The 27755-nt window shown below is 43.3% G+C and overlaps 1 protein-coding gene across 8 annotated transcripts in view; it reads left to right on the forward strand.

The window, feature by feature from the left end:
- The first annotated feature begins 19193 nt into the window (after positions 1-19193).
- The window catches only part of grik1a (glutamate receptor, ionotropic, kainate 1a), a 42428-nt gene continuing 33866 nt past the window's right edge, over positions 19194-27755 (forward strand). For all 8 annotated transcript variants that reach the window (XM_048237665.1, XM_048237664.1, XM_048237669.1 and 5 more), the window contains exon 1: positions 19194-19714. In XM_048237665.1, coding sequence (XP_048093622.1) covers positions 19597-19714 — 118 coding nt within the window. In that variant the 5' untranslated portion in view covers positions 19194-19596. The remainder of the gene's footprint in view (positions 19715-27755) is intronic.

Below are 27755 nucleotides of genomic sequence, written 5' to 3' on the forward strand. Positions count from 1 at the left end.
TTGGTGTGCTTGTTCTGTGCTTATTTGTTATTTTGGTCATGTAAACTATGCGTTTATCAATTATCTCTTTTAGAAAAGTAACATTTAGGATGTATGATTAGCATGGAATTGCTCATTATAAAAATAACAAAATAAGTACCTTGGAAAGACCACTAGGTGTCACAAATAGCAATGGCTGCCTTTCCTCCATTTAGGCAAAACAGGTTATGACCTTCTTGAATGGATTAATAGAGGGATCCTGGACATACTCATTTAAAACCACTGCATGTCCACAGAATTATCAGATCGCTAAGTAGCATAATTGTTGAGGCTAAGATTTGAGATTATCAATGTTCCCAGTAAACAAACATGGAAAAATATCCAACCACGAGCCATCATCAATTCTGAATTATATGCTTCCTGGTCGTGACCTTTCCTAAACTACAGCATCAAAGCCAGTAGGCTACATGTGTTTAAGATTGAACAGTTCAAAGAAATGATTGGTCACACATGCCAACCAGCTAAGTTGTCTTTTGTTTTAACGATATGTGTGCCTGCCTGTGGCAGTAGCCTAATATGGCAGTTGTAGGCGATAAGCAAATTAAACTGTCCTTTCCCATGTCACCTGTCAAGTCATCAGTGTCACATAGCAGTGCCCATAAATGTTTTCCAGGGGTACATCTCTACATTCTTCATGTCTCCAAGTCCATTCTAATACCTGACTCCCTTATCCTAACCCATATTAAGTAGAATGTACACAGGGGGCGAGGCAGAGTATGGCAGAGCTCCAACTGAAACTGAGTTCTTCCAGGAAGAGATTGCAATAACCCCTGATTTAAGTCTGGCTGCCATACACATCATTTTGTTGCAGTGAGACCTCCAGTCACTTGGAAGTTTCATGAGGTAGGCCTACTCATTTTCTAGATATACTTGCCACTGAAACATCAATAGACATTATTCTATTGTTTGTACTAATGCATGTTTGACATGTTTTATATACCAGGTTAAAGAACCCTTAAAGGTTCCATTTAGAACCTTTTAGTTTTATGAGTGCACTGTTGACAATTTAGATGTGACGTTTAGCCAATGAAAATAAATTAATCAGATCATCATCTGATCTCATTAAGCCCATTAGACCAGTGAATTACAGGGGCACTGTGAGGTGTGATAGACAATGCAGAGTTAAACAACAGATTATGGATCTCCTATTGAGTTGAACAACAGATTATGGATCTCTCCTATTGAGTTAGCCTAAACAACAGATTATGGATCTCTCCTATTGGTTTTTACTTTGGCCTCATGACCTCAGATTAACAACTAATGACCAGTAAATAACTGTAGAAGGAATCCTCTTCTGATAGACCACAGACACTCTCAAGAGCAGGGAAATGTCATGGTCAGAATCCATTCAATTAGCAGATCACAAATGATTTTTGATTTGTTTTCATGCTAGTCGAATGTGACCACCTCCAAGTATTACACAGTAGCTTAATGAGGGTCTCTAAACCGAAGCATCATGCTCACTGTCTCATCACACCGCAGAGCTATTTAATTTACAACATTGGCATTTTAAAGGAACAACATTGAAATAAAAAAAAGCTATTGAAAAGGGCTTGTCTATCGCATCGTTAAGCCCAGGGAAGAACAATGCTTTAAGTCTGTGAGTAATAGCCTAAAAAACTGTTTTTGTAGCTGAGTGAGTGAAGCCTTTGGACTTGACTACAATGTTGCATTGTTTACAATGATGACACATGGTACCATTTGGCACTTTGGGCATCCAAGTGCCTTTTTTATTAGCAGGTAACTCCGAACTACCTATCTCCGAGAGTTGGAGCTCTACTAAATGTAAATATTGGGGGTTCCCTGAATATCGCATTGGAGGACATCCCAGTTTCTTTTACAGTAATAATCAGAGGCGGACAGAGTACACAGCTTCATTACTTGAGTAAAATTGTACTGTAACTTTTACTCAAGTACAAGTAAAAGTACAACAGTCAGATGTCTACTTAAGTAAAAGTACTGAAGTACTTGTTTTTAAAAAAAACTTCAGTATCAAGAGTACATTTTCTAAATATTGCATTACTACTGCCACAGTTCTCACATTTATGTACAGAAACGTCCTACATGGAGTTATGAAAAATGTTAATGTTAATACCTTGGAGAATGTAAAAGGAATTGAAAGTAAAATCAAGTAATTTCCATCTCTTTACCATGTTGCCAGGGATGGGCAGTATTTCTAATACATGTATTTAAAATACGTATTTCAAATACAAAATACTATTTTGTAATTGAAACACTTGAAGCGAAAACTCAATCAATAACTTGTCCAGCAAATTGAAATAGTCTGGCGAGGTGGGGCCACAGGTTGGCACATTCCCAGGATGGACCAGCTGCGTCTTCATCCATTGTTTCGTCCATGGTTTCGTCTCTTATCTAAATCTGACCATGGAGTTGACTTTGGCGGAAAGCTGAAGGTGATTGCTGATAGGCTGTCCCAATCAGTGGCGCCTGCACAATCCAATCACATTTGAGAGGGAAGCAACAAATTGAGGGTTTCCGAGATTTTTCTTTTTTCCTTTTTTTTAGAAGAAGTAACGGGTACTCATGGTTATGGATAGAAATGTAGTGGAGTAAAGAGTACAATATTTGCATCTCAAATGTACTTGAGTAAAGTCATAAGTACTCCCCAAAAATGATACTTGAGTAAAGTACAGATCCCTCAAAATTGTACTCAAGTACTGTACTCAAGTAAATGTACTCCGTTACTGTCCGGCTCTGGTAATAATATACGAATAGCGTGAGTTTTTTCTTGTTTTAAACTTGCCTGTGCATAATATGGCAGTTGTCCTTTCCCATGTCAAGTTTTTTTTATTTGTGTACAATTGTTTTGAACTGAAATGCTTTTAATGATCCACCTCTTTTATGTCTTGTTTACTACTGGCATAAACAGGTGTCAGTCACAGTCTCATCAAACTGCTGTCTGCGTCATCAACACAACATGAGTGAAGGGAAGAGAAAATCAACCGCCATAAAAAGAGAGACACTTTGCCTCATCATGGGCTTGGTCCTGGCTGCGTTTGGCACCATCTGTGTGCTCATCACCATGTTTGCACCATGGAGGAATAAGCGTATTGCTTCAGCTTGCTATCCAGATGTAAACTATGACGGACTTTGGTTTATTTGTTTGTGGAATTACATAGGTTTAGAGTGTCTCCCTGGTGTACACTGGTCACAAGCATCTGTCCAAGCTTCGAGGGTCCTCATGTGTGTGTCCCTGACCTGCGCGCTCTCTGCATGGGTTCCTCTCATTCTGGGTCTGAGACGCTTCCGTCAGCGCAGACAGAGGCATGTCCCACTCATAACAGCAGGCTCCATGCAAGTCACAGCAGCGATTACCACTCTCATTCCTGTTACACTCATCGCAGTCCATCTGAATCAAGTGTTTGACCAGCAGTTCCTGCACATTAAATATATTGCCAGTGTAGGGCTGGGTCTGTGTACAGGTTGGGTTGGTTCTGGTTTGCTCGTGGTGGCTGGGGTGATCCTGCTTTGTTCCAACATGTCTTGTGTAAGGAGAGAAGGAAAGAGAAGCAATGAGGAGGCCTCTCCATGCATTATCTATAATTCTTTAGAGGAAACAGGCAGTGCACAGTTGGCAGAGGTTTGGATTGTATGAATTCTTGTCAACATATCTGTACTGTTAGGGAGCACATCCACATATCACAAACAGTTTCCCTCTGAAAACTCTGTGTAATGATTGTATACCGGTATGAAATAAAAACATAATCAATACAAATGAATGGATACCAATTTAAATGGAGATAACTTTTGTTTATCCTATAAATCTGTACCATTGAAGATCATTGACTTTCTATTGGTGAACTAGATTCAAATAGGGCATATCGGTATTGTTCCAACAGGTGACCTTTCCAGAACACTGACTTCTACTGTGATGATTCATACAACTGTATTTCAAATCATGAAGTGTCTCTGTATATCAACACTTACTAGATGTACAAAATATGACCACCGCTCAGTCCTGTACATCCTCTGACCTCTCCGCAAAAATAAATCATGCTTGTCAATTTGTCTCCAACTCCTACTCCATCCTAGCCTAGAAATCTAGACGCGCCCCTAGCGAGCTAGTCTAGCAACTCTCCGTTGGCTTGTGAGCTCCAGAAACCGAAACTTAATCAGGCCAATGAAATCGTGTATAGAGCCGTTAGGTGGGCTTAACATGATGATTGATGGCAGAGTTGCAACGGTTTGGCTTGAATTCCCTGCTACTTGAAAACAAATAAGATGGATGTTGCTGCTGCTGGCAAACAGTGTGACATGAGTTAAGCTTTTATTAAGTTGGCAAACATTTGAACTAGCCAACTAGCTCCGCTAGTGGGAAACGCATGGGACTCATAGCGCTGCCGCTGTCCTATTGCGTCCAGAGGGAATTTGAAAGACAACTGATTATCCCGCCCCTCGGACTGAGCACTGCGAACGGTGAGTGCCCAGACCCTACATTTTAATGTGGGTCTGGCTCGTCAGGCTAACTCCATCCCCTACTTTTGTAACTTTTGTGTATGCTTGTATGTGCATGTGTGTGTGTGTGTGTGCATGTGTGTGTGTGTGTGTGTGTGTGTGTGTGCAATCAACAGCCACATTGTCATTTCAGTGAATTTGTGTTACTGTCTTTCATGCAATGCAGCCATTGCAACGCCCGATGATCAGTCTCAAGTCTCAGTCTCAAGTCTCTAATTTTCTGTACCAAAACACATTTTTATTCAAACATCAAGTCTGCCTCAAAATACAACAGAGAAATCATGAACTCAAAATGTCATTGTGGGGAAAAAACAAAAAAAAGCAATGACTGCGTAACAGTGCAAATCAGACCTTTCAGAATAAGGATAATAGCCTAACGCTAATAACAAGCCTTGCCAAAATTATGGGTCATTAAGTAAGAATACCAAAATAATTGTTAGGTTAAGTAGATTATGTTAAAACGACATGGACATTAGGCCGAACCTCCGACGTATTTTTTGCACACACGCTGGCTCTGCCTGCTGCGCTGCCTGCACATTCAATGTCCTCGGCTTCGCGAAATCAGTGCATATTCGCGCCTAATTATAGAACGTCAAAAGAAAACAAAGTAGCCGGGCTGCATCCAGACACTTAGCTGCCGTCGGGGCTGCATGCAGTCGACTCAACCTCTCTACGGACAGTTTTAATGTTTATCAGAAAACAACTACTCAGTATTCTGATTGAGTATAATTTTCGGGACAATTAGGGCGGGATTCGGGACAACTGCTTGGATATCGGGACTGTCCCGAATTTTTCGGGACGTCTGGTCATCCTACGGGAGCGCGAAGCGCCAGTAGGCCTACTAGCCTACCTCAGCGGTAAGAAGACAAACTCTTTCAAAGATAGCTTTGATCACTGTATAAAACTGTATAAAAACAGACATCATCCATGAAAAGACATGATCACGAAGTCAGCAAGCATTATACATTTATTGACACATTTTTAAATAAACAGAGTTTTAAGATGAATGAATAGGCCTACATAAATGAAACGCGACTGAAATGTTTGGCGCAACAGGCTAGTGTCCACCCATCTGAAATACACACGCAAACTAGACACAAAGCGTAAAGAATGTATGAATAATGTAGGCCTACATATGGAATAACGGGAGGACAGGAGTGTAATTATGAGCACAAGTGAGTTTAAACAGTAAAATGCATAATGAGAGCTCTAGCGCCCGCCAGGATGCGACATCACAGTGTGTGTGTAGGGTAGACTGAGTACAGTTGAGACATGTAGTTGAGACACCTTAAATATCTTGCTTGCACAGCAAGCCCAAGTTGTGATTTTTGCTATGCACATGCGTATTAGTGCCCTCTTTGAGCATGGAAAATTTGAATGACAAGTATCTCAAATATATCGGATATCGGCAAATTGTTTTTCAAAGTAAGAATTTCACTTCACCATGCACCTTCGACAATGAATAGCTCATTACACTTGGTACTGTTAAACGTAACTGGTATCATTAGAAACATTATTCTGTGTCCTAAAAACTGGCATATTTTATGGCATTGTGTCATGTAAGGTCGTTGCAAAATCTAGAGAAATGTGTGAGGTGGTCAGCGGGGGACAATTGAGACACAAATTGGATTGTGTTATTACTTGAACATTCCATTTGTAGGCTACTGTTCGCCATATCTGTTCCTGTCACATTTTGTTCATGATGTGTTCCTTTTAACCAACGCTAATTTAAATTAAATGAATGAATTTGAACTACAAACACTTTGCAATTGCTATGTTTTTATTTATTCAACTTTCCAACTAACAGTTAGTTAACTATACATCATTATGGGTGTCTCAACTGTAGCCTACCAGGTGTCTCAACTGTACTTTATTCATGGGTTTCATCACCAAGCACCTATAGATTATGAATACAGACTGCATGGTGCTTGATTAATACAGCTGTGGAAAGGGACCTGATGAAACCCATGAACAGGGTACAGTTGAGACAGTCAAGACAAAAATGCACCTTATGTTTATGAGCCAATTGTGGAAAATATACTTATGGTGTAATATTTTAGTCTACAAGCTAAGGAAATGGCATGTGGAATGTCTTGGAAAATCACTTATTTTTAGTATCTATTTTTGTCTGATTTTGTGTGGGCAAGAAGTGTCTCAACTGTACTCAGTCTATTAGAGGGGGAAAGTAACCAATACCAGTCTTCTGGATGTTGCATAAACTAGCAACTTCTGGGGTGTGACTAAATTATGGACCACTCGAAAAGATCTCAGCATCTATAGCCTAAATCTCAATAATTCTTATGACCGACTTGCATGCTTCAGGGTTTCTATCAAACACATCTCCTGAATCCTTCATCGGTTTCCCCACTTTGCTGACTATGGGCAACACCACATTTAAACCAGTTAAGTTGTCTTTTGTTTTGACTATATGTGTGCATGCATATGCTATGGCAGGCAGAGGCGAGAAGTAAAGTAAACTGCCTTTTCCCATGTCATCTGTTAATAGCAGTGAATGTCTTCATATCCATTCTAATGCCAGACTTTTTATTCAAACATGTATTATTAAGCAAGAATGCTTTGGAACCGGATAGGGCAGAATATGGCAGAGCTCCAACTGAAACTGTGTTTTTCCAGGAAGAGATTGCGAATTTGCGACAACAGCAGCCAGCCCAGACTACTTGATCATGGCTGCTTGTTACAATTTGCCGCAGTGAAACCTCCAGTCATTGGAACTTCAATAAGGTAGGCCTAGGCTATCGTCTTTATATACTAGACCACTGAAATTTCAATAGCCTAACAATATTGTTTGAGTAGGCTACTGCATGTTTGACACGTTGACGATTTAGATGAAATTAGCTAATGAAATGATGAACAATAATCATCATCTCATCCACTGAATGAGGGAAGGAACTGTCAAGTGCTGTGTTGCGTGGAAATTACTGCCAGTAGTACTGAGACAAGGTATAATAGATAGATAGATAGATAGATACTTTATTGATCCCCAGGGGAAATTCAAGGTCTCAGCAGCAGCATACATACAACACAAACACATTCTTTAACAGCAGAAAGAGTAATTAAAGTATATAATATAAAAACACAACTAAGCAGTAAGGACAGTAGAAGATAAAGAATATGCTAAATATACTAAAATACAAATTATACTAACACTTAATACAATATATAAAAATATACTAAAATAAAATACAAAATTACAAATTAACACTTAATCTAAATCAATTCTAAAACAGTATCCACATAGTGGTGATTAATAAATCAGAGGCACTTGCAATGACTGAGGGACTGAACCTGCGATTCTCTGTGCATAGTAAGGTATAGTAAGGTGCTCTAAGGTGCTCTGTGTGAATGAGTGTCATGGTGGTAGTGCAATGGTGATAGTGGTCATGGTGATAGTGCAAATAAGTCAACAGTGCAACAATGCAGAAATAAAGTAAAGTAAAGTCTATATATCTATATATTTAACTATTTAAGAAAATGTATAAGTGTGGCCACAGTTCGGCTGTGGCATGGAGGGGGTTATGCATGATGTGCTAATATAGCACGCAAACAGTGAGGCATAAAGACAGTGGTACAAGTGGCTAGTGGACAGACAGTACCAAACATGGAGGGGGTGAAGAGGCAGACAGACTATGCAAAGTCTATCTCTCCTCTTCCCTTAAATGAGGCATTGAACAGTTCAATGGCCCTGGGGACAAATTACTTTCTCAGTCTGTCAGTTGTGCAAGGCAGTGAGCGGAAGTTCCAGCTGATCAGGCTCTTCTGCTTAACAATAGTGCTGTGGAGTGGGTGACACTGATTGTCCAAGATGTTGATCAGTTTGTTCAGGGTCCTTTTGTCAGATAGTGAAGTGATGCACTCCAGTTCAGCTCCAACTACAGAGCCAGCTTTCCTTACCAGCCTGTCAATTCGGGCTTCCCACATCCTTCTTCCTTGTGCTTCCTCCCCAGCATACTACTGCATAGAAGAGGACGCTGGCAACAACAGACTGGTAGAACATCCTGAGGAGCTTACTGCACAGGACCGCAGCCTCCTCAGAAAGTAAAGCCTGCTCTGCCCTTTCTTGTAGAGTGCGTCAGTGTTGGCTGACCAGTCCAGTTTATTGTCCAGGTGGAGACCCAGATACTTGTAGGTGCTAACCACCTCCACATTGACCCCATCAATGTGGACTGGTAGCAGAGTGGGCTTAGACCTGCGGAAATCCACCACCATCTCCTTGGTCTTTGAAGTGTTAAGTTGAAGATGATTGAGTTTGCACCATTGCACAAAGTCCTCCACCAGGTTCCTGTACATAATCACTATGTACATAATCACTATGTAGTAGCCTAGGCTAGTACCATAGACTGTAAAAAAATGTCTAGTAGGCTACAAGCCATAGCCTACATGTAACAGGTTGTTGGCCCCACGACAGACAACTGCCGAACTTCCAACTTTAACCCAAAGCATTTCTGACACAGCGTAGGCTAATTATGGGTAATTACGTCCATACTGTGAGGTGTGATGGACTGTGCGGTGAAGAGTTAAACAACAGGCTTCGGATCTCTTCGTTGTTTTTTTATGAAGAAATTGCGAGTTTGCAATTTCATGACCTCAGAATTACAATTTACGACTGGTAGGCTAAATTGTTATTAGTCCATTTAATTAACAAATCACAAATGATTGTTATTTATTTATGTAGAACTTAACTGAATTATTGTATTTTAAACTGAAATACTTTACTTTATTTGTCAAGTCGGCTTTTATTGTCAATTTCTTTACATGCACTGGTCATACAAAGAATTGAAATTTCGTTTCTTACTTTCCCATGCAGACATAGACATGCTTTAAATACAGACATAGACATACTATAGACATAGCCATAGACAATAAACATTAAATTAAAGTGCAAGACTGAAATATAGAACATGTATGTATCCTGTCCTGTAGTAGGATATGCTTTTAATGTCCTGTAGTAGGATATGCTTTTAATGACCCATCTTATGTTTTGTTTGGGCTACCACTGTCACACAGGTGTCTTCATTGTTCTGAACAACACAAATCACAGTCTCATCAAACTGCTGTGTGCTTCAACACAACATGAGTGAAGGGAAGAGAAAATCAACCGCCATAAAAAGAGAGACACTTTGCCTCATCATGGGCTTGGTCCTGGCTGCGTTTGGCACCATCTGTGTGCTCATCACCATGTTTGCACCATGGAGGAATAACAATGTCCAAAGTTGTCAAATACCACATGTGATCTATTATGGACTTTGGTTTTATTGTGTGTGGAATTACCAAGGTTTACATTGTCGCCCTAACTTGGATGTACACTGGTCACAAGCATCTGTCCAAGCTTCGAGGGTCCTCATGTGTGTGTCCCTGGCCTGCGCGCTCTCTGCATGGGCTCCTCTTATTCTGGGTCTGAGACGCTTCCGTCAGCGCAGACAGAGGCATGTCCCACTCATAACAGCAGGCTCCATGCTAGTCACAGCAGCGATTACCACTCTCATTCCTGTTACACTCATCGCAGTCCATCTGAATCAAGACCAGCAGTTCCCGTACATTAAAGAGATTCCCAGTGTAGGGCTGGGTCTGTGTACAGGTTGGGTTGGTTCTGGTTTGCTTGTGGCGGCTGGGGCGATCCTGCTTTGTTCCAACATGTCTTGCATGAGTGGAGGGAATAAAAGCACTGAGGAGGCCTCTCCATGCATTATCTATAATTCTTTAGAGGAAACAGGCAGTGCACTGGCTTGTCAACATAGCTCTGTATTGTTAGGGAGCACATCCACATACCACAAACAGTTTCCCTCTGAAAACTCTGTTTGATGATTGTATATGAAATAAAACATAATCAATACAAATTAATGGATCTGTCTATAATTTTTTATGCTCCTATGAAAATGTTATCCGTACATTAAAGACTATTGACTTTCTGAGAGTGTAGACTTGAATTAGGCATACCGGAAGTGCAGTCTCACTAGAGCCTGGCTAGCGCCACCACTTCTCAATGAGATGTGGTCTGGGAACCAAACGTTCATTTTCTCGTATTTGAAAAAAATGCCCAGATCCGCTTATTGGGTGCCATGGATGTCTATCTGCCTGTGCATAGCTCATCATCGCTTCTTGTTTTCCCCTGTTCTGTGATTGGTTCCCTATCTCAGGCGAAAATTTGCTCCATGGTCTCCAGACTGCCATAGCAGCGTGAATCAAATCGCGCGCAAGGCAGCATGGGAACACCCAGGCTAGTCTCACTATGTAAATCAACACTAATTTATTTGATGTTAGCAATTTCCTTTCCTTACCTTGCGTAATCATAGCCTAAACAAGTTTTACACATGTATAATCAGGAAAACATGTTCATGAATGAAACACTGATCTATGGACAAGAGACTAATAAATTACGGTCATTCACAGTTTAATTCACAGTGCATTGTCCTAACTACACAAGATACTCCCAACCATCTGAATAATCTGTGTTGAAAGGTGAATGTGGAAAATTCACAATAATACACACAATTCTGTTTCCTTGTGTGGCCTTTACTGTAACTTAGCCCTACTGGTTCTAAGTGCAGTAACGCTAAGTTCGTATGTTTGCATAAGATTTAACTGTAAAAAGTAAGCCTGAGTCATATATTATGCCATCAAGTCCAGTTGTCTGTTTAGGGACTATGTGTGCATGCATGAGTGTATGTCAGTTTTAGGCATACCTGTCAACACCGTTTTTCCCGGGTTCTCAAGTATTTAAGGTAATCTCCCAGCACCCTCCCCGCTTTTGTTATTTCTCCCGAAAACTCCCGCAGAATTTGCATGGCCATCAAACTTCATTTTAAAAAATCATTGATCCATTAATTTTTTTCTATTAGTCCGACATCTCCCAGGTTGCCAGATTGTGTATGAAATACACCCTACACATACAAAGATCACTTATTTTCAATTTCAACCGCTTTGTCATAGGCTAAAACGGGCAACCCAAAACCCAAATAAGGAAGGTGCCGACTGCGCAGCCTGAGTCTCGTCATAAGCAAGCCGGCTCGTGGAACGCCTACTCCAGAACTAGCTGTTGTGAAATTGTTGGGAATTGAATTGATTAACACATCACATAAACTCTTATTGAGTGTTGTTGATACACTGAACTTGTGCCCTCGAACCAAATCTGACAGCAAGCAGCTTTGAGTTTTGGAAGTAAGCTGCAGGCATGGCAGCTGGTGGATAGGCTACATAACTGGCATCAGCCAAGGTAATGGTAAGGTAAAAGCAAAGAATTGAATGCAGTGTTGAAACACGGTATGAAACGTGATTGTAATGATCTGAGCCTAGCTGTTGATGACTGTGCTCCCCATGATGCTGTTCCGGTTGATGTGTTATGTTGAATGTTAATGTTAACCATGCAAGTTACCAATGTTAAAGGCCCTGACTGTCGCGGTTTATGTTTATAGTTGATTACAGTGTTCATAACCGGTCTAACTAGTGTGTGTTGTAGATACAGCCCACATAGATGTTTAGTGTTGAGCATAAGGGCCAGGTCTGGCCTGGTATTATGCGTCGCAGTATTGGTGCGAACCAATAAAGACCTTTCTAAAACAACTTTGCAAGATTGTTACATTGGTGTCAGAAGTGGGATGCCGACCCCTACTGGACGGGAGGAGAAAGCGCATCGATATTACGCGCATGATGAGTTTCCTGCCAAGACGGCCTTCGACAGTCGGTCTAAGGCCACCTGCTGGGCCCAGCAGATGGAGCCAGCCTGCAGCGCGGATCAGAACGAAGAAACCCTACCGCCACAGGAGGAGACTAACGGCTAATGGCAGCATCCCGCCACTGGAACCCGCTTCCACACGGAGTGATGGAAATCGGCTGGTCCCCGTGCGACGGGCGGCAGAAGGGCGCCCAACGCCAAATTGCCCCGGCCATAATGGTGAGATATCGCTCGGCTTACATACCTGGTGCAGGTCCGCTGGCAGCCGAGCTGAATGGCTGGTCGGCGGGAGAACGGGCGCAGGTGGCATTGGCTCTGAGGGGAAGCGCCATAAGTATTAGAAGACCTGCCACCGCAGAGCAAGCAACCTGACTGCAATCAAGGCCGCTCTGCAACGGCGACATTCGCCAGAGGATCTTCACCAGCGATGCTCACAACAACTCGCTTCCAGACGTCTTCACAAGGGCGCAGAGACTGGGCAAGTTTGGCGGCTGACCTGCAGCTGTATACGTTCGGGGCGGGCTACCCAACGCACAGCCAGAGTCTACATGAAGAGATGGCACTGGAAGCTGCCGAAAGCGAGGCATCCACCGAGCTGCTGAGAGAACACTCTTCGCCTGAGCCGCCCCAGCTCGCTGGTCGTATGCTGCCGAGGCCGAACGGGTGGAAAACTTTTTTCAGCTGCTTGTCGCTTGGCTTAACGGGCAAGCGATGAGGTGGAAGTCGGATGGGCCGGAGCATTCGGTGTCGACATCGGTTGACCAGGCTCGCTCGGGTGCAGTCCTCATCTCTTGGCGCAAAGATGTCGGTGTACGCTAGTAGCCTCCTCGCACCTGGCTACCTCCTGTGCTTCACTCAGCCCCTCACAGCTACGAAAGTGCAGAGTTCATTTACGCTTGCTTTGTCTCTACAGAGGGCGCGCCTCTGAGCTGCTGGTTTAGCTCGCTGGACTTGGCGCAGTGGCTACTGGCAGATTGAGCTAGCCCCGAAGTCGGGCCGAAGACAGCGCTCACCATCGGGCAAGGGCTGTGGCAGTTCCGGTACTGCCTCGCCTATGCAACGGCCAGCTTAACTTCGAGAGCGTTGATGGAGCGCTGGCCCTGGCTGGGCATTCCACCTAACATGCTGGCGCGGGTTTACCTGGACGGCATCCTGTGTCATGCAACGGACTTCACCGTGCCATAGGACATCTGGAGAAGGTGTTCGACGCCATACGAGGTGCTGGGCTCAAATGCACCCAAAAGTGCCACAGTGCCCTCAAAAAAGAGGCAAACCGGGTTCCTGGGGCTGGCGTGGGGCTGCCGGAGTGGCCACCGACCCAGCTAAGGTGGAGACGGTGAGACGCTGGCCTGTTCCACGCGACGGTGCTGAGCTGCAGAGCCCTGGCCTGGCGCCATATTACCGGGCGCCATTCGACTTTGTTACAGTCGCCAGCCCGCTGCATCATTGACGACAAAGGCCAACTTCTTCGAAAGTGGACACGGGAGTGCGACGCTGAATTCGCAGCCGCGGAGGGCGCTTATGAGGCCCCAGTGCTCGCTTCCCCTGACCTCGACTGCCGCTTATCCTGGACACCGACGCCAGCGACGTATGCCGGGCCCTCTCACAAGCAGGCGAAAGCAGGGTGAGCAAGTGGTCGATACTTCAGTCGCTCACTGGACCGAAGCGCGAAGAATTACTGCGGACCCGCAGAGAACTGTTGGCTGTGGTGGTGGTAGTGCGCCATTTCCAAACCTACCTCTACGCAAACGGTTCCTGCTGGAGAATGGACCACTGGCTGCTGAACTTCAAAGAACCAGAGGGCCAGCTGGCTCGCTGGTTGAGGCGCCCAGGACTACGACATGGAGATTCGACACCGGCTGGTCGCCTTTCACGGCAACGCGGACGCTCTATCTAGGCCCGTAGGCAGCAGACCAGTGCCAACACTGCCACCGGAGGGAGGATAGGGGAGCCTGCCGCTGCTCAACCGAGCCCGCCGGGCCGCAGGCTGCATCACCGCTGGGCAGAGAGAGAGAGAGTCGCTGTTTTCAACGCTTAGCCAGCGCCGCCCAACTAAGAGGGTCAACGCCGCCAGCCGCAGACCATCAAGAGGGCCACCGCCGCCAGCTTCACGCCAGCGAGAGAGTCAACGCCGCCAGCAGCACCTCGAGGTCGCCCTCGCCGCTTCCGCTACCAGCTACAGTGATCGAGAGATCGAGATTAACGCGACCGCAGCCCAACGCCACAACGCAGTACTGCAGAGCGGCAGCTGGGGCCCTTGACGCCAAGAGTCGCCGGTGGACGGATGTCGAGGGAGGAGATCCGAAGGCAATCGAAGACGCCACGCCGGCCGGCGGTGGTCATGAACGAAGCCGGTCAGCGATCATCGCCATGGACTGGACGATCAGCACTCGATCCAGAGACCAAAGCGCATTTATTCACAGTGCCGGGAATAGTAGCACGCCAAGGACTGTTGTATAGACACTGGCGAAGCCCCGATAGACAATCTGACATTTTCCAGTTGCTGGTTCCTGCTGGATTACGAGCCTGTACTGGAACATGTGCATGGGGCAGTGGGGGCGCTCATTTCACATTGCAAAGACTCATTGCAAAGAGAAATCGCTATCGCTCGCGGGCCATGGACATTTCACTACCTGGCCGGGAGGCGTGATGGCGTGCCAGATCAGAGCCCACACGACAGCGATACAGACTGGTCACTGAGATGTTCTGGCCGGTTCGGGCAACCGGAAGAGCTGCACAGCCCAAGGGCGGAATTCTCGAGGCAGAGGTGTTTGTTGAGGCTTCGTTTACGGGCATCCGAAAACGAGAACAACACCTCTGCATCCACAAAGCGCGACGGTCTGGTGGAACGGTTTAACCGACGCTTAGCAGTGCAGCTGGCCATATTGGCCGACCGAATAAAAGGACTGGGACTTTACGCCGTGGACTTGGTGTTCGGGTTCGCCTCGAAGCGCCGGATTGAGGTAAGCCAGGGCTGGAATACTACAAGCAGCTACGCGAGAGACTGAAGGAGTACACGAAGTTGGCCTCGCAGGCTATGAGTGAAGCTGAATACGCCAAAAGCGAGCTTTACGATACGTCTTCCGCCAGGAGTTCCAGACCGCGATAAAGTGTGGGTGTACTGCCCGGAGAGAAAGAAAGGCATTTCCCGAAACTCACTAGCCAGTGGGTCGGGCCGTGCGATGTCTTAGGAGTCTGATGTGGTCTATCGCGGTGAGACTGATTGCCGCCGGAGAGTTGTGGCTCTCCACCGCGGATCGCCTGGCCCCGTGACGACCCCCGGCCTCAGCTGAGGGTCGTGGAGACTTTGACACTGACTCTGTGGAACTTGGTGACAATGGAGCTGTGGCTCTAACACCGATCACCGCAGCCTTCACCGAAGTCACCGCCGCGACAGCGGGCTTCACAACGCCAGCGCCGCCCCAGCCAGGCTCATGGACTGACGTGAGGGTAAGACTTGAGTCAAGGGACATGGACTAAGTCTCGGGGGCTGTGTAATGATCTGAGCCTAGCTGTTGATGACTGTGCTCCCATGATGCTGTTCGGGTTGATGTGTTATGTTGAATGTTAATGTTAACCATGCAAGTTACCAATGTTAAAGGCCCTGACTGTCGTGTTTATGTTTATAGTTGATTACAGTGTTCATAACCGGGTGTAACTAGTGTGTGTTGTAGATACAGCCTCACATAGATGTTTAGTGCTGGAGCATAAGGGCCAGGTCTGGCCTGGTATTATGCGCTCGTGTGTATTGGTGCGTAACCAATAAAGACCTTTCTAAAACAACTTTGCAAGATTGTTACAGTATTAAATATGCAAACACAGATCCAGTATAAACACTGACCCCCCATTATACCCCCTGTTAGATGTATAATAGATGTAAATACGTATTTAATTACTTTAGCGTATTTCGTAATTTGTATTTTGCAGGATTGAAAAAAAAATCCTGTAGTTTGTAACAAAATACTTTGAGGGATTGTATTTAGAGTATTTCAAATACTTAAGAAAAATCTGTCACTTTTTTTCTCAAATAAGCCAAAATTTCATCATTAAATATACAACCATGACATTAAGCTATGCTTATCATAGTCCGGGAGCCAAAGGCCAGTCTTGGTGAACCCTATGCATATAAAAATGCGCTATATAAATAAACGTGGCTTGACTTGACTTGACATTGTGACCAACTTAAAAGTGTTAGATCCAACTTTTCTGTTTTAACAATCCCCTCTAGACATGTCTGACGTTGGAAGAAATGAAAAGAAAAGTCAACTGAGGGAGCCAACATGGACAACATGGAGTGTAAACCCAATTGTTTTGTTTGTGGCAATTTCTTTTGTCTTTTCTGTTTTATCATCCCATTAGAACATGTCTGAAAGTTGAACAAAAAAATCATAGTAACTAACTTAAGAAGTTTGAATGGTCAGGTGTGTCAAGTGCTACAAGACTAAAATTGGAAAACAATACAGATAAGATACTGAGGGAGAACATTAGGACATGGACCCCATGACAATGAGTACCTAATAGCTGAACCTCATTCTCACTACAGGACAGTATTAAAACCACTTAATGGATTTGAGGATTTTTGTAAGGGATAACATCCGCCAAGGCAGGGGCGCTGCTAGAAAATTTGGGCCCTATGACAGACAATAATTCTGGTTACGTAGATTTGCTTTGATACAGTTGATTCCACCGTTGCGAAGCCTGCTTGTTGTCAGTTCAATCATCGTTTACATTGGCGGGTGGTCTCCTGTTGGTATGCACTGTGGGTTCCCCCTGCTTGAGGAAGTGGATACTGCATCAGTTCTCTGATGGACTCAGGTTGTTTGCCTCCTGCCGACTTTTCTCCAGTTCCTCTGCCAGCTTCCTAAGCACTTGCTCGTGCCGCCATCATCTGTGTCAGTGCTGCGACCCAGCCCGACAGAACATGCTGGAGTGAGGCATTGATGGTCCCAGAGAGGTCACAGGATTGCTCTGTTCCCCATATGGAGGTTTTGTCTGAGAGGCCAGATGTATAAAGTCTCGCCCATCCCAGGCTTGATGAGGATGGGCTGATCCCCTTGGGTACAGGGTGAAGTGATAACACCACCTTGGGATGTCTTTGGACACAGACCTTCTGATGGTGCCAAAGAATGACTGTCATTTTTTCCCCCGATGGCTGCAACGGGATGGCTGATGGTTCTGTGATTTTTTCCCCCTTCTCTGGCTTGAACTTCATCCTGGCCCAGGTGATCAGCTCATCCAGCCTCTTAAGCAGCCTAGATGTGCATGGGGCGGTTCGTAGTAGGCAGGTGATGTCGTCCATATACTGTAGCTCCTTAGGGGCTAATTATTGTGTGGGTATTTTTGTATTTTCAAATTACTAATTACTTGTATTATAATTGAAAAAAAAAAATCACAGAGCCAGTATTTGTAGTTTTTGATGTAGGCCTATTTGTGCCCACCTCTGGACATGTCCAGTGTCAATTTGTCAAAGGGTACAAGTACATTTTTAAAAATGATTCAAAATGCACACTTTCTAAAATGGTCTCCTTTCGTTTATATATTTAATTTAGCAACAAAAAATCTTATTGATTTTTCACGCTTGGACAGTTTGTATTTCAGGGTCTCAAGGAACTCACTGCAACCAAGTTTCCCAAGCATGTTTTTTTTAAGAGCAGGTTGGACTAGTTCTGGTTTGCTTGTGTTTGCTTATGTTGGCTTTTCCACCATACCTTATGTAGGGTGTGGACAATACAAATGTAGGCCTTCTAAGGAGGAGGCCTCTCCATGCATAATTAATAATACTGTAGAGGGCACAGTTGCCAGTGCCACTGCCTTGGATTGTATGAATTCTTGTCAACAATGCACTGTGCTGCCATGGAGAAATGATTTGCAGTCTGGATTAAAGACATTTTTCTAAAGGTTTTAGTCAAAGGCTGCCATTGACATAATGCCTTTGGTGTTGACATAGCCTACCTATGAGAGAAGACATTTTCTGCCTCGACTTCCAATGCCCATCTTGCAACATTTCGAAACCAAAATCCGCCGGTTAGAGAGAAGGGGGTTGCGAGACTTGGCCCATGTTTTTTGTGGGGGTCGTCAGAGTCAAAGTTTAAGAATCACTAACATAGCCTAGGCTAGAACACAATCAATATAGCATTGAATGGTGCAGTCTTGTTATAATACCTTTACTATTAAAGCAACACTTCAACAACAATGTGTCCCTTTTTGAGGTGTGCTTTTATCAGGCAACTAGTTTTAGTGATTGCCCAAAAGACATTTTAGCAAGCTTCTACGATTGCCAGTAAGGCTCTGGGTGTTTGTAGGCCTAAGCTCTTGCATACCACTTTATGTCAAATCCTGCCCCACTATCAGTAGTTCACTATCCAACCTAAAAACTTACCTCTCTCCCTAGCTTTTAACACTTTTCTCTGTTATTTTAACCCCTTGTCATTTTCTTTCATTTTTGTTTTTATTTTCATTAATATTAATACAAGAGCCTGTTATCTTTGATATTTTGCGTTTGTTATTCTCTTTATTAAGTCTATTAATATTTTCTTTTTGTTGTTTATGTAAAGCACTTTGGTGCAATGCTGTTGCTTTTAAATGTTGCGAGCTCTGTCATTTCAAATATCAAAACGCGCACAGAGCTGCTCTTTCGATTTACCATTGGCTTTCCTAGGACGAACTAGACTCGAAATTAGACGTTTCTCCATCAGGGGGCGCAACGAGAACACTGAATTTATCGTAGCCTACTGCGCGCCGCCCGCAGCTGTATTTCCAAGTGTAGCCTACATGTGTGTAGGCTATATCGTTACTAATTTCATACATTTGTAAACAAGTCCCTATAGTAACCAAGCCTGCACGATATGGCATGTTTTATCAGGAAAACATATATAAACATTACACTGATGACACAGACTTGCCTAGTTTACATTATGGGCATTCAGCACTCACAATTCCTACCAACATGAGATACTCCAGCAGCTGTCCGAAAAAAACATCGGTGTAGGCTAGATTCTGAATGGCTGTGTATGAATCTTCCACATGCTACTAAATTCAGTGATGAGAGCGCGGGAATCTGTTGCTCCATGCTACGTCAACTCTGTGCGCTATGTCTGCTCCACTCCAGCCTCACTCCACTAGTCTATCGAAAGCTTTGCGTGCGGCAGGTGTTTCTTTTTGGGACGACGCAAAGAAGATCTCAGTTATGGGGTAACGCGTTTTAGGGGTTTGTTCGGAGCTCGGACAGAGCAAATAACCAAAACTTGTTGAAAGGGTTATATTTCCCCCTTTTTTGGCCTTTCCATAGCCTAAACCTAACGAACTAAAAAAAAACGAAGCAAGGGTGATGGAGGCAGAATACCAGCTAATTCGCTGTGGTTCTTTTCTTACCTCCTGTAAAACAAAGTAACATGGATAAGTATGCCAACTCCTGCCATAGAACCATGGAGAAAAGGAAAAATGTAGTGGTTTGGATATTTTACTTTATGTCGGAGTTCTACCTGGGCTCTAACCAAGTACTGCGAATTGGTAAGTGACTAGGTAATTTCATCCTTGTCAGTTACCTGTGGACTGTTTCATCAGTGCCGATTATGCGGTCTAGATTCTGTCATTGACATTGCAGCCTTGAAAACTAACAAAATGTGAGTAAATGTAACGTAACAGTGAGGGCTTGATTTGGTAGGCTTATACATTACTGCACCGTTGTGCTAGAATGTTTTACAGTGAGCAAAGTTGCAACCCCCTGTGTAGATTTTGTTAACAGCCTACAAAAAAGATTTAGATCTACATTTAGATGTTTTTTAGATCTCAGGCTATTATTGTAGTAGGCTATTGGTTGAAAACATTTCCCTCTAGAACGTTTCCTTCTTTTTTCTACGCTAGTATTTGTCTTAATTTAAAACGAAATGTTATTATGCTCTCACGATAACATACTTTTTTAACATTCATTTTTGACTAAATTAAGTGATGGCCTACTGTAGGCTACTTTTAAGTGATTATACAGTAGCTGCTTGATGGAACTAAGTGGATAACTTCATATCTTGTCTTACCTACCCTAATTGATATAGCTTGGTTGTTACATTAGGACATATTATCACATTTTCTCCATATACAGAAATACATCTGTCATGTCACTGACATTTTCTTATGTAACCATATTTAGATTATATTTGATGCTTCATTGACATAGTTACCATGCCCTTGTGGATGAAGTCATGTGAAAAGTCATTGTTGAGCCCTGTTAAATTGCAGTTATTCTGTCTCTGAATCAGCTCAGAATGTCATTGCGTTCAATTTACTTTTATTTTGTGTTGTCTTCAGAAGACATGACAGTGGTTGATTACTCTTGCTGTCTGTTTTCTCTGTCCTGCCGCCCGGTAAATCCTACCAAATCAGTTTTAATGACCTTCCCTAATCCTCTTTACATCGAGGGGCTTGATTTGACTCCTCTCTCCAAAAGAGTTGACTTCATTTGAAAAAGAAATCTGTTCATATTGCTTGTATGGCCTACTTTGCCTAAAGAGTCATTTGTTTTCCATATTCTTCCCAAATTGACATATGCTATATTTTATTGCCATAATCGCCTCTGTCGCATCATTAAGGAACTGTCCATAGTCAGCAAGGTGGGAAAAACCTTGAAGGATTCAGGAGATGCTGTGTTTGACAGAAGCCCTGAAGCATGCAAGGTCATAAGAATTATTCAGATTTAGGCTACATTTGAGATCTTTTCAAGTGGTCCATAATTTGTAGACATACCCCTGAAGTTGCTAGTTTATGAAACATCCAGAAGACTGCTATTGGTTACTTTCCCCTCTAAGTACCAGGTAGGAATTCTCATAGGGCGAGTCCACTACACTCATGTAATTGATGGAGTAGGAAAAGGAAGGTTGTACAGGTAACTTGTTTGATCTCTTGTCTCTTATATTGGGCTAATGTAGTATTGATCTCTGGACAGTACATGTCCCCTCTCTCAGCAAAGCTGCAGCCTGATCACGCCATGCTGATGTAGTACATTGTTGATGTTAATGTACCAATGGTCTTGGCACAGTGCTCTTTTTATGGGTGCTGTGTCACCTGGTGTCATTTATCATGGAGGTAAGTATAAGTATTAAGTATATGAAGGGTTCAGATGCAAAAGCCTCTAAATGCCACCTACGTCAAAAATGAGATAAAAATGGTGAGTGGATGCCCTCCACACATACCCTTTTGATCTCGTAAGGGAAATTTGGTCTCTGCATTTATCCAGCACACAGTGAACACACAGTGAGGTGAAGCACACACTAATCCCGACGCAGTGAGCTGCCTGCTACAGCGGCGCTTGGGGAGCAGTGAGGGGTTAGGTGCTTTGCCCAAGGGCACTTCAGCTGTTTCTTACTGGTCGGGGTTCGAACCGGCAACCCTCCGGTTACAAGTCTGAAGCGCTAACCAGTAGGCCACGGCTGCCCCGTAAGGATGTTGGCACAGTAAATCAGTCATAAAAGTCCCATTTTAGGATAGAAATGTGTCAAGTCATTTCCTTCATGAGAGGGGCTCTTGTCTGCTATATCTTTGTGTATCATTAGAATCTTTGTTATCACACACTCTGATTCGGATCATTCTTTAGATGATTGAATGATATTGAAAATCTTGCACCATGAAGGTGGACCTGTATGCCCATAATGTTAATGTATTCTGTCAGTCTAGCTGCAAGTGCTGCATCCTGCCATGGCTGTCTGGCTGGACAGAGCAGAAACTTTAAAGAATGTAAATTACTGAGGGGACAGATAAGAAGAATTAACCTGTCACTGGTCCATTCTGTTGCTGCCCAAACACACACACACACACAGATACACACAATAACCTCTGACCATTACTATGAATGAGATCCCCAAATCTTTGTCAGCGTTGGTTCAATCTGAACAGACATTAGCAAAATCATTTTGTAGTAGTTTACAAGTATATAACATAAGTTATGTTTTTTTGTGACAGGGATGGTACTTGAGGTGTTTATGATTTTGAATTGCTGCTCTGGGGAAAGAAGCCAGGTGGAGGTATTGTGTGTGATCATATTATTTTATCCTGTTCAGTTTAATGGTTTGTATTTATTTGTTTTCCATACTCATATCAGTGTTTATTTTTGACAGCAGTCAAAAGCAGTGGCACAGTGGTGATGTATTTTCCTTTCACAGCTCATTTGGTCACGCTGTGCTTCATTGGCCTAATAGCTTCTGCTATTCTGCTGTCATTCACTGTTGGACCCCACGTGTCCACTCACAAGCAGCCAAGGCTCCCACACACACACACACACACACACACTCTCTTACAAATATACTCTCTTATACACAAACTCAGACACAAATATGTGAACTCACAATTCGCCAGTTTAATATATGCATGAGAATACATATGTATGTAATTGTACATTTTTTTTTGGTAGGAGTACATTATTAATTGCTGCAATGTAAGTTTATACCTTACCTGGCATGGCTGCCATTTAACTTTGTCAAGAAGAAGTTACAAGCAGAAGTGTGCTGACTTTTTGCTGAAATGAGTGCTAAAATGTGGCATCCCACTGATCCGGGATCCTTGTTTAGCTGAATAAATAGTTGGCTGACCATAGCATGACAGGAGAATTTATTGGGATTTGAAAGAACGCTATCAACGCGTGAGCACATTTAATGAATTGAATGAAATTCATGGGGGGGGGGTAGTAGTATGTGTGTGTGTGGTGGAATCTAACGGTTTAGTCTAACGGTTTAGTGGATTGTGTTTGTGTGTGTGTGTGATTATGATTAGTCCTCTCCATTGGGAAAATGCCTTTCTAAAGTACAGTAAACCTCAAGCATTACAACATGTGCTTCAGTACCAGCCTCATTTAACTTTGAGGCACATAAAGCACCTCAGCATTGCACCACGCAGCACCTCCACCCTCTCCTCTGTCCAGATATTTGAAATGCCCAACGTAAAGAAAGCCTTGTGTTTGGATCTTCATTATAGATCTGGTACGAAACATTGAGCTGATTTTGAAATGGCTGTCATTCGTCAAGAATTGATTAAGAGTGTGAGGAACTTGCTGTACGTCAGCCTCTTTTTTTTTTATCCTGATCTATCCAGAATACACGTGATGTGATTTGCAATGCCAGTTCCAGCTTGTTTCGCCTGCTCTTGTGAATACTGAATTCTTTTTTTGTTGCGTGAGTTTATTTGTATGCGGTACTAGGTGCCATGCAGGGAGGTTCAGGTATGATTCTGTATGACTCTTGTCAGCGGTGCCTGTCTGTGAACCCCGTGTCATCATGGAAGAAAAAGCTCAAAATAAAATAATAAAAAAAAACTTCACGACAGCAGGTTTCTTTTGATTCAATCCCCCCCCACACACACACACACACACACACACCATTGTTTCCATTCTCTGCTTACAAGGACATCTTTGTGTGATGATACCTCTTGATTTCATTTATTTAGTATTTGATTAGCACCATTACGGATGTGTTTTGACTAATCTAGGTTTATTTGAGCTCATTTTTGTGAAAGCCTTTTGATTGTTTGTTTGTTCTGTCTACACCACATCACATGCTAGTGATTTTGATGGATAGAGACAGAGCCGTGTCTTTGTGTATGTGCATGTTTGTGTTTATGAGAGAGCAAGGGAAGAGACCATACACTTTGTGTATGTGCGTGTTTGTGTTTATGAGGGAGCAAGGGAAGAGACCATACACTTTGTGTATGTACATGTTTGTGTTTATGAGAGAGCTAGGGAAGAGACCATACACTTTGTGTATGTGCAATTGTGCAAAATGTACTTGGAAACCTAGATAGATGAGCCTTATCATCTTTGTGTTACTTCAGTGCACCGATACCATTTATTCTCGTTACTCACATTGTGAGCGCGTTTGCCTTTGTGTGTTTGAAGTGGTGTTAATTAATGTGCCTAAAGGTGGAATATTCGGGTATTAGGATGAGTGGATGAATGTGATGGGAAAGCAAATGTGCATAACTTTAAGGCAGTGCCTTGTCTAGAATCCCAGCAGAGAAAGCCCTTCTGGTGCCAACATTAGTGCACCTGCTGGACTAACAGATATGATTAACAGTGAAAGAATACATGCTATAGATCAAGTGTGTGTGTGTGTGTGTGTGTGTGTGTGTTTTCTCAGTGGTGTATCACCACAAGGACTTAGAGTAAACAGCAGGGTTGTGCTCTTCAAGAGAACAGCGGGGGTGAAGTCTGCATCTTAAATATTTCAGAATCTTACTAAAAGCTCTGCTGGAAGTTGGAATTCATCAGCAGAGGATATTGATTGTGATGCAAGAGAATAAAAGGTGGAGCCACAGCGTAAATGTACAGTAGACGTTGCTGATACTGATTTTATTCATTCATTAATGCATTATGTTGATTTTATTAATTCATATGGTACGGATATATAAAAACGCCCTCCGATGCTAATCGAGTGATATCAACCTTTAGAAGTAGAATATCAGAGACACAGTCAGTACGGTGCCATTTGGAAACAGCTTCAAGACATACATTTTGCTTCCCTGTCAAACTGGCTATGTCTCATGTTTGAGATGTCTGTTGTCACTGTAGTATCAAATTGGCAAGTCTATGTCTGCCATTTAAAATGAGAGGACTAGACAGCCAATGTCACACTTTGCTTAATTGGACATTGAAATGATTGCAGTAGTTTCAGACATGAGGGTTTGTCCTCTCTGCGTTTCTCACCATGAAAGTCGGATTCTTCAGAAATAATAGAACTAATCAAGCACCACCTGCCTTGTGAGATTGGGTAAACCCCCCTCTGGAGCCCCTTTGAAGAGGCTGTGTATGGCATTTGAAATAGCGACCCCATGATGTACATGATAGTGATTTAGCATGTACAGTTGTGTTGAAATAAATAACAGTGTGTTCAGTTGTTGTTTTAATACAATGCTATTTATTTGAACACAACTGTATGTGCATGTCTCTCTCTCTCTCTCTCGTGTGTCCCATCAGGACAGATAGTTTGGCATGGGTGAAGAGGACAAACAGCTTTCCTTTTGTTTTCTGATATGAAAGAAAGTGGTAGAGGGAGCTGGAGGGATGACAGGGAAAAGGGGAGATGGAGTTACAAAACTGTCATGGAAGTTAGTTTTGCTTCTCCCAGGTGCTCCCACTGTTGGATGTGTTTTTCAGTGTCTCTTTGTTTTGTCTTCAGGCTTGCTTGTCTTTTGTGCTGACTGTTTACAGAATTATTCTTATGTGTTTTGTTGAAGTGAGGGTCTATGTGTGTGCAGGTGTGTATAGTCGCCAAAGGTCTCATTGCTGTCGTTGTCTTTGTAGTGATGAAAGAGAAATCGGGACCTGGTGTATATGTGAACCCCCTCTGTGTGTGTGTGTGCATGTTTATGTGCCTGCTCACGCCTCTGTGTCGCCCCAGTGGAGGGCCAAGAGTGTGAGATGAGGCACGCTGAGGCTGGCTGAAACTTTTATGAGGAACATAAACGCCTGTGGTTCCCTGAGACCCCTCTGAGCTGCCGTGCCCTGTCATAAAGCAGGTGTAGATGCTCTGCTCTGCTCTGCTCTGCACCACTGCTGAACTCTGGGAGCCTGTTCTCCTTCATTTCTTTAGGAAGGATTTTCCTCCCAAATCCCTCATAGCCAAAAACCACACACAAGACATCCATGTATCCATGGCAACACAATGTCTGGGAAAAAAACAGTCTCACTGAAGCATATGTCTTGAGATGTGAATCTTCCATAATTCAGAAATGTAACTGATAACATCAGTTTGTAATGGCAGTTGTGGAATATCTGCTATCCTCCAAATCAGAAAAATGTTTTGTTTTATTGTATTAAAAACACAAACATATCCAGCTAGTATCCAGCAACTTTATCACTAGGGATGTTGCAATGTGCCATCTTTTATCTGTGTGCCTCTGTGTTTGCATCCAATGTATGCATATGGCTACACACAGCTATTGGCTTGGCTCTACAGCTGCCATGACTTTTCCAAATTCACATGCTGTGACTTGACAGACACTTCCCCGGCGGTCCGCCATACAAGACAGAGAAAGCCACCATGAGTCCCGCGGGTCAGGCCTACAAATTTCTCCTCTACAGAGACACCGTATCTTCGATCGCTTTTCAGAGTTGCTCCAGCAGACTTTATCCCCCTCGGCCCCCAAGGGGCTGGTTAACCATCACCATTTTGACATTTTCACAGACACTACCCAAAGCCCTCCGCCTTTTTATGGTCGTTTTTAATATCTCCACTCTCGCCACTGAAATGCTATGTCACAGCGCCACTGTCTCGGTCCACGGCTGAGATGTAATCCTGTTCACAGTTGCCCCCCACACACACACACACATGGGCTTGGGGGCCTCAATGTTTCTTCCTCCTGCCAGGCTCTTTAATTATGTGTCTCTTGTTCATGTCACTGCAGAAATCATCAGCACTCATGGATGGGCAGCTCATGGACAGAGATGAATTTAGGTTTTTTCTCTCTCTCCCCAGCTACAGCAAATGCAAATGTGTGCTGTCCTTGGTGTTTTGTTCAAGCACGCTCTTGCTTCAATGAAAAATATTAAGTAATTGCTATTAGTGAGCTCTAATGAGAAGGGTATGCAGTACACATCCAGAATGTGTTTTTATGATACCATGTTGTTTCTGTATTTGAAAAGGCTTCTGATGTTGGCTATTGTTTGCTCAGCTCACGGCCTGGTTGGAGGCCTATTTTTTGATCTCCATTTTAAATCCTCTCCTGATGGATTTGAACCTAGACTTGAAGTGTCACATTCAAAATAGCACATGTATCATCGAGGTGTGCATACACTAGATGGGATGCTTGACATGCAGGTCAGTTTGATCAATTTTGTTTTTCTGTGCAGAGCGGCTCTTTTCGGAATGATGGATGCGTAGTTGAATGTTGAATGAGTGATCTATCTTTTCTGAAGTATTGATCAACCCAGTCCCTCATTCAGTAGCGTTTGAATACAAACACACACACACACATACACACCACACACCTCAGTGAGGGACTGAGGTTGAAGAAAATTTGGTATTTTGGATCCAAATGCCTTTAGTGACCCCCCAACTTCCACCCCACCCCCAGTGACTTTCCAGTCCTTGATGAAGACCTAGCGACCTTTATAGTCTTCCTTTGGTTTGGGTGCAATGCCAAGTTTGCCATTCAGCTGTCCAGTAAATTCCTAAAGCAGAAAAAAATGCACATGGATATGTGGCTTTGAAATGAATTAAACAAGGCAGTGTTGAAAAGATGGGGCTATAGCCTACTGTATTTTGATAATGAGAAATATCTATGCTGTTTTATGTGCTAGAAGATACTGATATTTGAAATCATTTTACTCTGCCAAGCTAAGCTTACAAAGCTACCATGGATTTCTTTTTCAACATATCTATCAACATTAATCATCCAGAAATCATTCCTCAATAGATCCACAGCCAGTGGAAGACAGGGGATGCCAGTTTTCTGTAATTGACCCTTCATGACTCGATAGTGTTTAAATAGACCAAATAAAGTGATCTGTCTGAATAATAAGGCAGTTAGAGATCAGTTGTTTGAAAGGAAGATCCATCCATAAATCCATGCAATT

The sequence above is a fragment of the Alosa alosa genome, chromosome 2 (genome assembly GCF_017589495.1).
Source record: "Alosa alosa isolate M-15738 ecotype Scorff River chromosome 2, AALO_Geno_1.1, whole genome shotgun sequence".
NCBI classification, from domain to species: Eukaryota; Metazoa; Chordata; class Actinopteri; order Clupeiformes; family Clupeidae; genus Alosa; species Alosa alosa.